Here is a 10,340-nt window from a genome sequence, read left to right as displayed (position 1 = left end):
GCTCCTTGTTAATCTCACCTCTTCTTTCTTGTCAGTTATGGGGTAGAAAAACAGATTTTTCTACCTCTCTCCTGTCTTCTAAAGGCATTTTTGCCTAGCAAGTCCATGTTACGTGCAGGTGCCCTTCTGTGCTGTTCCCACTGACAAGATGCCCTTGCCCAATTCAATCTGCCCAGTTACCTGTATGCAGTCATTGACACTCTCTGCACATATGTGTTGCTGTGCACTGTCTTCAGGCATGACAAGGGGTATCACATTAATCTGAGAAACACTGTCATTGAGCAGCAGTGCACTTCTGTGCTCATCCAACAGAAGCAGCAAAGGACACCTGGTTAGGAGGCAACTGGCAGGACTGGAACGTGGCCATAAAACAAAGTCCAAAGCTCCGACTGTGAAGAGAGCTGCAGGACCCTGAATCTCTGCAGAGAGAGCTGAACTCTGCTGGTGTTACTTGAAAGACTGCACTCTGACACTCTGTGGTTCAGTGCTGACTTACCGCAAGCTTTGCCACCTGCTGCACTGCCTCCACTACTTGAAGCTCTAAATCTTCCTCAGAATATTGAACTATTAGTTTGACAGGTTCATTTTGAGATCCCGAAAGTGAAGCTTACAAGTCATGTACATAAATGCCCTCCTGTGCAGTTAGTGTGTGCAGAAGTTAACTTTCTGTCAAGCTGGATTGCTGAACACAGTTTTATGTAATAGTGAAATCACTGTATGACTGCTGTTGAGTTATTGGATTGCAAGACCACTGCTCTTCAGCTAGATATCCAAGCATCTGTATAGGATGCAAGGGAGGCTTAACTCAGTGTATATAGGGTGGATCAAGCCTGGTGCAACAGCTTATCTCCAGGTACAACTCTTCTGTTCCGCTTCTAGATCTCAGAGCAGGATATCTAGATGCAAAAATATAATTTATAATGGTATACAGCATCTAATAATTGCACTGCAGGTTCTAGGAGTGCCTGCTTGCAAAAGCAGAGAAGTTGGTTCATAATCTGGCTCCTGTGCCAAACAGCACAGGTGATAAAGGCAGCAGGCAGCCTTGTGTGCTCCCTTAGGTGAACCTGGACCATGAGAGCAGGGGAAAGGCTTTGTTTGCTCGTTCGTTGTACATTAAGGACTCAGCAGTTTCAGGGGTTAGGTGCATGTGCTAAGTACCTGAAACTGCTGGAGCTCTTGTTTTAATCTTGTCATCTTGTTCTTAAACTCGTAAGGTGTGTTGTTATCCCTGCATTATGGCAAGGCTGTGGAGACCAGCTCTGTTTGATGTACCGTGATCATCTTTGAAGTTTCCCTTAATGTCTGGGAAGCGCTCAGCTGATGGAAGTGTCAGAAATACCTCGCAGGCATAGTGGATGCTCACTGTCTTCCATCTGGATTCGCCATGTGGTCACCCAAGAAATTTATTCCTACATTAGGAGTTCTGAATCTTCCTCTGCAGATCCATTGATTTTTATTGGAATCTACTCGCTTAATTTCAGGGCAAATATCCCCCAAAGGTTCCTAACGCTACGTGTAGAAATTAGGTTGTGGTGCCTTAAGTAAGGCTTGGGACTACTTGCAGAGTGTGAAGGAGCAAAAAATACTTCTCTTCTGACTAGAATAGTCCGCTGTCCTGCAGAAGATAAAATAACGAGTGTCAGGTACCATAGGTATTCTGAATGTTTGGTTGAATAGACGCAGCAGTCCTTTCTGCGTAGTCTTCCCCGTGCTCAATGATCCTTCTGCCATAGTGACACCCTTGCTGCCAACCTTCTCCACCTGCACTGATGCAGTTCAGCTGTTGTGGCTGCTTTCTCCCCTTTAGGGCTGCAGCAGCAAGGGTTTGTTAGTAGGCACGCACACATAATCCAAGGTTTGCTTGGTTTACTCCAGCAAGCAAATTCACTCATAATGCAGGCAGGTTTCCTACTGGCATGGCTGTCATCGTGCGAGCCCTGCTTCTTGTATTTAAAGCAATTCAAAGCAGTGAAGTTTATTAAATGGGGAAGGAGGGAAGCAGAGGGGCAGTTTCAGCCCTGCTCAGCAGCCGTGTCTGTGCCTTCGTCTCAGCTTTTCCAGTGAAATGTGTCTCAATAGCTTTTAAACCTGCAAGTGATCAAACATTCTGTTTCCTTCAGACAGTGAAGAACTGCAGTGAGCACAGCTACTGAAGCCAGGTGTGGCTTTGAAGACGGCCTTAATCTTATAAATGGCAGGAACTGTTGTCTCATCTGAGCTTGTCTTCGGCACTTGGAAGGCATTAAACAAAGGGAGAGAAGCAAGTGCTTTGGATCAGACCTTAATCTTTGACCGGGTGCCTTCAGCTGCTCAGGAGGATGCCCTGTAGGAAGTGCTGTCCAGCATACCTCAGGGAGCCGTGGCCACCTGCTGTAGTGCTGAGAGCATAGCAAACCTCCATAGAGCAAACAAGGTGGACGTGGATAGGACGAGGGGGATGGTTTTAAACTAAAGTAGGGGACGTTTAGATAGCTTCCAGAAGGTTCTTTTACTGAAAGAATAGTTGTGCTGCTGACTTTCCTCCTCCTGTAGGTGCACCAGTATAAGGACTTGAGAGGAAATGAGGCAACAAGTTTTGCTGGCTCTCCCAGTGACCCAGTGAAACTCAGCCTTGTGGAGACTGCTGGGAGCAGATTACACAGAAGTTGAGTAGTGGAAAGTATCAGCAGCTCTTTCAGAAAAGGCCAAGGTTGGCTCATGGTCTGTAAGCTTTTCTGATTGTGTTTGGTTCTTAAACTCCAGGAGTCATGGTACAGATACAAGAACTTGGCTGTTCAGGAAGTAAGTTGAAAATAGACATGAAACGTCCCCAACCCGCCCCTTCAGACTCTCCCTTTCATCTCCCTCCCCAGCCTGAATGTCATCAAATGCTTTGTCCAAGTCTCAGCAGCTTGGCTGCTGAATCCTAGAATCCCCTCCTTTTCTGTTGTGGGTTTTTTGCTTGTTTTTCTTTTTTTTTAACCTCTCTTACCTCGTCCACATATATGAAGCTCATTCTGGCACCTTTCCTCTTCTTTTGGCCAGGGAGGAAGAAGCAGGGTGGAAAGGGAGGAACTAACAGCTGTCCTTTAGGTTTCAAATCAATGCAGCTCCTTAGCAGGCTGGCAGTGTGAGCTCAGCCATTAGGAAAGCTGCTCTTTCATTCAGGAGGCAGCTGAGCCAACTCTCCCCAGTCTGGGACCGAAGAGGCAGGGAGTTCAGGCCTTTCCAGCTTGTGGGCCTATCGCAGCTGGCACGGGCTCCTTTTCTTCCCAGTGTTTCATTTATGCAGTCTGCTGGAGGACCCTGCTGGCACAGGAGTTCATTCTGTCGCAGGAAACTGGTGGCATTTTGCAGTGGGTGTGTGTTTGAGTTTTCTCATCGTGAAAGCCTCCTTCATCTGAGATTGGAGTGGATATAGGATGGAGTTAGGGAGTTTGCAGTTAGCCCCGATCTGGTTAAAGCTCCAGAGTTAAACGGGGTTTTAAGAGAAGGAGCCGGACAGGTGCTAAATGTTCCCTTAGATGCTATTAGCACCATAGCTGTCCTTGACCTGTGTAGGCAGCGCTGCCTATAGGGGTAGGGTTGGTGAATACCTGAAATCTCATTTGCCAATAATAGCATTTGTGTCCAGAAATCTCCCTCTCCAGCATCTTACTCTGCTACTTCAGATCAGGAGGGTTAACATTCATTGTCTGTGAGCATGAAGTTTTTAGGGAAGGGGAAAAAAAGGCCTGCTTTGCTCTGTAAGGGCTGAGTTCGTTCTGCAGTTGTCACTGCAGAACTCAGTGCACTAAAATGCACTGGGATATTCTTTCTTGCCACTTCCTTTCTGGCAAGCCTGGTGCTGAAGCAGTAGCACAAAACTAAAGCACTGTGGGGCAGGGAGAAGCAGCAGACATTCATTATGGACCAGTAGGTTCCCCTCAGTCTTTAGTCTGCCTTATTTCTCTTATTTGCTGTCTGCATTGCTTATTTCTGTCTCCCCGAGTACTTCTCCCAAGAGTTCTTAGCTCGTTCACGTTTTAATCTTCCTGATTTGTGTACAGCCCTGCTCGCTGTAATCTCTGCAGGTCACTGTGCAGTCTGCACGTTTCCTACTCCTCGGCTGTTTGCTGCCATCAGCACATTTGATCACGGTTGAATTTACATCAAAGAAGCACCTGACAAAGAAGCAGGCCTGATAATAGGCTCCAGTTTCTTCTCAGCAACCCCAACAGGTAGATGTGAACAAGGGAGCTCTGCTAGGATCACGGGGGAGTTTGTGCTCTACTTTCAGCTGCCTGATGGAGCCCAGCGCGCCCTGCTGCTGCTGCAGGCTCCCCCAAGTACAGCTGCTGCTGGAAAAGAGGAAAACAAGGCAAGTGAAGGCCTTTTCTCCTGTAAAACAAACTCACGTGTGGGAAATCCTAATTACCCGGAGAGAGGTGGAGGAAAAGATGCTCCTGCTGTTGTTGTAGCTGCAGAAGTGCAGCTCGCAGATCACAGCTGCAGCCGTGGTGTGATTGCTCCCTGCTTGGGTTGCAATCCAAGGTCGTGGCAGGAGCACGGGGCGTGGGAGGGGAGAGGATCCCGGCTGTGGCAGCAGGCTGCGGCTTGCTGCCTCTCCGTGCTCATCCTCAGGGCCACGCTGGGGAGCCGTCCCTCCTGCCGAGCGCGTCCCCCACCCCTCAGCCGAGCGTCACACAGTGCCGGGGTGTCTGCTCTCGGCTGTGGGACTGAAAACTGGTCGGACCAACCCGCAGCAGATGATTCACCGGCCGCATTTCGGCCCTCGCTTTGTTCCCATGGCGTCTGTCGGCAGCTGGCACTTTGTACGGCCGTGCTCGTTGCCATCCTGCGTGGTGCGGTGCCAGGAGCCCCCGCAGTGCCCCCGCAGAGAGGCGACGATTGCGTTAGTTATCCTGAACCCCGGTTCCGATGCAGAGTTGCAGGGCGGGTGTCCTCCAGAGGAAAGATGTCCTCGGCGCTGAGGTCAGAGCTCACTCCTGAGCTCTGTGCTGAGTAGCAGCCACCCGACGTCGGTTCAGACGTGCAGCGTTTCATGGCTTTTTATTTTTTTTCCCCACTTAACAAATGCAGGGTTTGGCACAGGCACAAAATCCGTGTCATCCCTGCTCGCACCGGGAAGGGGAGCGTAAAGGCAGCGCGTAGCGAGGGCTGCGTGCCAGGCTGCAGGAGGAGAGGGGAGCAGCAGGGGAGGAAGCCCCGTGAATGGGGGGAAAGGGAGAGGAAGCACGAGGGGAAGCGGTCAGGGCAGAGCTGCGCGAGGTGGGCAGCGGTGGCAGGGAAGAATGGGAGGAAATCCCTGCAGAAATGGGCGACTTAAGGCCTGCTCCTTCTGCTGTGCTCGGTGATGTGCCTTCCCCTGGCAGCTGCTCCGGGCTGGAGATGTTCTGTGAGGAGTCAGTGGGGTTTTTGGGGAGAAGGAAGAAAAGCCCGCCGTGGCCATGGCCCTGCAGCAGGCCTGGAGGGGTGCCCAGCCCCATGGCACAGCACAGATGTGTCCTGGCTCCTTCCCCCTGCCTGCTTTGTATGGGGGGGTGCGTGGAGAACCCCCCAGTCCACTCTTTAGGGCAGTTTCTAACCCTGCCCCCCCCCCCCCAGCTTTGCCCTTCTGCAGAGGGAAGAGGCCGGTGTTTATTTTTAATAGTTTATTGTATAATATAAAACTACAAAAGTAAGACTGCTCATTTCCATGTACATTTGTCCAATTGTTTTTTGATTACAGCCCATACCTACATGTGAATACAGTAATCTGGTTTCAGATGTATATGTCTGTAATATTGCATAGAAAAGGCACAGCTCTAAGGTCTGTGGGAGGGGGGAGGGGAAGTACAGCCTTTTTTTGTTTGTTTTTTTCCTTTTTTTTTTTCAACAATAACGAGCCCTGTTCAAACACCCATGCACTGAACGTGTCACACTATTTACACCTTTCCTGGAATCTTGGCCTGTATGGATTAACGTGGAACGAGGTGGGAGCTGCAGTTGGTTTTTATCGGTGACTCTTTTTTTATAGAGGATCCAGAACTTCCATTGGGCTCAGTCCGTGTGGCTGCCAACAGTGTCACACGGGTTTTAAACGACCCGGGCTATTATCACACAGCAGTGAGGGGGGGGGGGGGGGGGGGAGGTGGTAAAATTCTTAAAGCAATTGTTTTTGCAGATTTCCATCAACCAGACCCATATTAAGAAGAGTGTGTGTGTGTGGGGGGGCGTCCTGTGCCCCATCCCTGTGCTGACTGTGCCTCAATTGGTTTGTTCTGGATCTGGCTCCCGTGCCCTCGTTCGTACAGATTTACATTCCTACAAGAGAATACATTCCTACCTTACATTCTGTACATGTTACAATCCAGATGTTGTTAGCTTCACAACAAAATAAATATATTTACAGAAGGAAAAAAAAAAAAAGAATAAATAATTTACGAGAAAAATAATAATAATAATAACTTCAACTCCAAAGCTCTTTGGTTCTGCTCCCGTCTTGTCACTTCATTGCACATCAGTGGCACTCTCTGTGCCTGGCTGTGGGGCCGGGCCGCGGTGCTGCCGTGGACTTGGTGCTCCGAAAATAACATCGATGTCAACTTCTGCCTACGTATACTATTGGTTTGACTGCATCAGTAACCCCCCCTGAAAAACAGGGGTTCTCAGGGCTGGCTTCTCAGGGCGGTGCTGCGAGCACGGGGCGGGATACGGTGTGAAATGGTCCTCGGGGTTGGTGTGAGGGGCACCGCTGCGCTCTCTGGCTCTGAGAAGGGCTGGGCCCTATGGGGGGATAAAGGAAAGCAACCCACCCCGGGCCTGCCCGGCCCCGTGCTGCAGAACGCAGGAGCGGTCTGTGATTGGACGCAACGCCTTTTGTTTCCATCAGGAGTTCCTTCATTGCAAAACACATTCGGTTCTGCGCTCCGTCTGTCTACCTCTATGCTAATAAATACGTGTGGCCTGGTTTAAAGTGCCCGTGTATACAAAGCTGCCTCCTGACGAGGCAAAGCGAGACCCAATTTCATCCATGACAAGAAGGGAGCAGAACTGACTGACTATTGCCAAGTGACGTACGACATAATTTAAAATTTCTTAAATAAATATAAAAGTCATTCCTAAAGAAGCCATAGGCATGTCGACTGTATAGGTTGTAACCGGCGCTCTACAGCTGAAGTACCATCGGGAAAACTAGAACGCCACGGCGGCTTCGGCAATAGGCATGACACGCTGCGGACGTTGTTCTGTTTTCAACTTAAATGTACACCACGGCCAACTGAAAAATGCTGTCGGTGCGGGGTGAGAAGACTGCTCGGGCGTCACGGGGCGGGGCCATGCATAGAAAGCTGTGTCTGTATACTGGTTGTAAGACGGGTCTCTAAAGTGTAAAGCGGGTAACGCGGTCGATAGAAGAAACCAATCCGATGCGGGATGCCGAGCGCCGTGACGCGACTGGCTCCAGTTTCAACAGCAATGGATATCGAAGCGAGTCCATCCAGTGCAGGTCAGAGATGAGCTTCACTGCAGTAATACTGAAGTTGCCTGTTTCAGCACTTAGCACAGTGAGGTGGGGCAAGGAAAGGAGAGAGAGGTGCTCCAAGAAAGGGCGCGCGGGCGCTCGGCACCGCCAGGTGAAGCTCCACGAGTGTTTCCCGCCGACCGCTCCGCGTGCGGGTCGGAAAGGACATGGCTCTGAGTGTGGGGGATCACAGTAGTGCGCAGGGGGGCAGCGGGCGCTGGCGGGGCTCCTGCAGAAGCAGCTCCCGGCCCTTTCTTAAAGCACTTGGTTTGATTCTGTTTGCATTCAGGGAAACCAACCGCAGGCTTATTTGATCTAATGTTCTCTTTGCACCATACACATATAAAACATTACAACTCTGTATAAAAGTACAAGTGGTTCTTGTACATCTGAATTATGCAGGAACTATGTGAGCAAATCCTATCAAAATAACGTTTTTTTTCCTTTTTTTTTTGTATGTGTGTGTATATAAACAGCATTTGTTTTCTTTCTTTTTCTTTTTTTTTTCTTTTTTTTTTAGAAAAAACAATATCATAAACTGCAGAATCTGTACAAAAATATAAAATAAATTTGGGCAGCAGTTTCCGAACAGCCATGTAAATGCAACACGTAAAGAGGAACAGGTTAATGCCTCCCAAAGGCTGAATTGCTAAGTCAACCTCTACAGGGCTAAAATGGTATTGAGATTATCTAAATAATAATATTATTTTTTTTTTAACCTCTTGCAATAAAACTTATAGAAAAAATAGACAAATATGCACATGCAATTTACAGCTTTCCCTTGTGCTTAGCGTGTACAAATATTTATTTTTCCTTTTCCTTTTTGTAGTAACGTAACATTGTCTGCGATACATATTCTTTCCTATACCAGGGTATTTGCTCTTCCTTGAGGAACCACTCGGGAAAAAAAGAGAAAAAAGACAAAAATCCCAAAAAATACATTAGAAGTGGTCGTACATGGATGAAGGCACTCCAACTCTGCTCGAAGCAAAAACTAGTGTGATCCTTTTCTTTTCCAAAAAGGCAAGCAAGGACGCATGCACAGTGCTGTGAATCGGGTGGGAGGGATGACGGAAATACCACTGAGTGTATATACTGGTGCTTAAAACGAAAACATAGAAGTAAAAAGAGAGAGAGCTGCTCTATTTCTATATTTTAAGACCCAACAAGCACCTCCATGATGTGATCCAGTTCTGTGAGGTCCATTTTGAAAGGCTGATTTGGAGCTACTGGCTGGCTGCTGTACGGCGCAAGTGTCTTGAGGAGCTCATCCGCTGACACGGGCGCCATTTTGGAGGCAGCCCCCGCGGCTGACGTGCAGGGGTCAAAATCGTACATGGACGTGTCAATGTCGGCGAACAGAATGTCATCCAGGGTCAAGTCTGTGAGGAAACCTGTGGAAGTCATGATCTCGAAGTTGCCAGGGAGCGGCTCCATGAGTTTGGACTCGGCCATTCTGCTCTCCGCGACGCCCTCGGCCTTCGGAACGCTGGACTCGCAGGGGAGGGCTTTGGAGTCACCGGCGGCTGATTCGGCTGCTACTGCTACTGCCTCTACGGAGGTAGGTGTGGGACAGAGCTCCTCGATTTCATCCAAGGCTGAGGAGAAGCTGTCCTTGACTGGCTGGAGAGCAGGAGGTGGTAGTTTCATTGGACCGTCGTGCTGCACAGACGGGGAAGTGCAAAAAGTGTCGTCCTCGAGCAAGAAGGCCGGGGTGAGGCAGGACTCCAGGGACGTAGTGCTTACCAAGTCAGTGGGGAGCAGGGACGGGGAGGCGAGGTGGCTGAAGGCCGGCTGGGCCTCGAGGAAGTTGTCGCTGAGAGGGTCGGTGGGCTGCGACGCAGTCACGAACACAGGCCTCAAGCTACCTTCTTGTTTGAGTTCTTCCTGGATTCGCCTCAGCATGTTGTTAATTAAAACTGTCTTTTGCAAGCTTGGCTCAGTTAATGGCCTGTGGTTATAAAGTTTCATAAGGGAAATGTTGAAGATAGTCTGACGCTGTAAGGTGTAAGACACCTTAGAGGGACCATCAGTGGGAGACACCACTTTGCCTTCCAACCCATCTTCATGCTCGTCAAACTTGCGCTTTCCTCCTTTCCCCAACATATATCTGAAAGGAAGGACAAAGCACTGATGAAGCCAGCGAAGCTGAAATCTATTCTCCCTTTCCCACCCGAGCAGTTACCCAGTCAATCCCCATGCCCTGTCCAGGCAGTGTGGGCAGCCCAGACATCCCATCCCGTCCTTGTCAGCCCAAGCACACGGATCCACCCGTGTAAAACTCACTCTTTGCTCACAGTGGGGAAGCAGAAGCAGCGTGAACTGCATGCTCCACTCCATTGTTTTTAAGCATGGCTAGGCTGCTAAATCCTAAGCAGGAACTGGAACAGCGCCCATACAACTCACTCAAGTCTGTAAGCATCTGGAGGCAGGTATCCATCCCCCGGCACTTGTGATGAAGTGTATGGTCCCACGTATCTGCAAGCTACACTCTGTTAAACACACCTTAGAATTTCCTGACCGCTGCAGGACCGCCACTTGGCACAGAAACACAACACGCTCCTCTTGCAAGTCATTTCCCTTTTTGTTGAAGGTATGTTCATGGGGGGAAGGGGAACGAGGCTCAAGCAATCATGCACTGAGGGGGTCCTCAGTGAACAGAGAGACCTCGGTGGAGTCTGAGAAATGAGCTCCTTGGATAGGTGCATCTCTGACCTCATGGGTTTATTTAAATGACTGCGTATGGCCTACACGATGGAGTAGGAATCACAGTTATTCCCCTCACTGTGGAATCAGATAAATTACAGACAAAGAAGAAGAGCCGCCAGGTCGTTTAGTCTGATGGCCAAGATTA

General features: G+C 49.3%; 1 protein-coding gene across 3 annotated transcripts in view; it reads right to left on the bottom strand.

Annotated features, from left to right (window-relative positions):
- Positions 1-7,977: 7,977 nt before the first annotated feature.
- SERTAD2 (SERTA domain containing 2) overlaps positions 7,978-10,340 on the bottom strand; it is a 70,014-nt gene continuing 67,651 nt past the window's right edge. For all 3 annotated transcript variants that reach the window (XM_065739609.1, XM_065739607.1, XM_065739608.1), the window contains exon 2: positions 7,978-9,596. In XM_065739609.1, the coding sequence (XP_065595681.1) occupies positions 8,642-9,592 (951 nt within the window). In that variant the 5' untranslated portion in view covers positions 9,593-9,596 and the 3' untranslated portion in view covers positions 7,978-8,641. The remainder of the gene's footprint in view (positions 9,597-10,340) is intronic.

Source organism: Cyrtonyx montezumae, unplaced genomic scaffold (genome assembly GCF_038088225.1).
Source record: "Cyrtonyx montezumae isolate F1298 unplaced genomic scaffold, pur_monq_1.0 scaffold_24, whole genome shotgun sequence".
Taxonomy (NCBI): Eukaryota; Metazoa; Chordata; class Aves; order Galliformes; family Odontophoridae; genus Cyrtonyx; species Cyrtonyx montezumae.
This window is presented reverse-complemented; position numbering and strand designations above follow the sequence as displayed.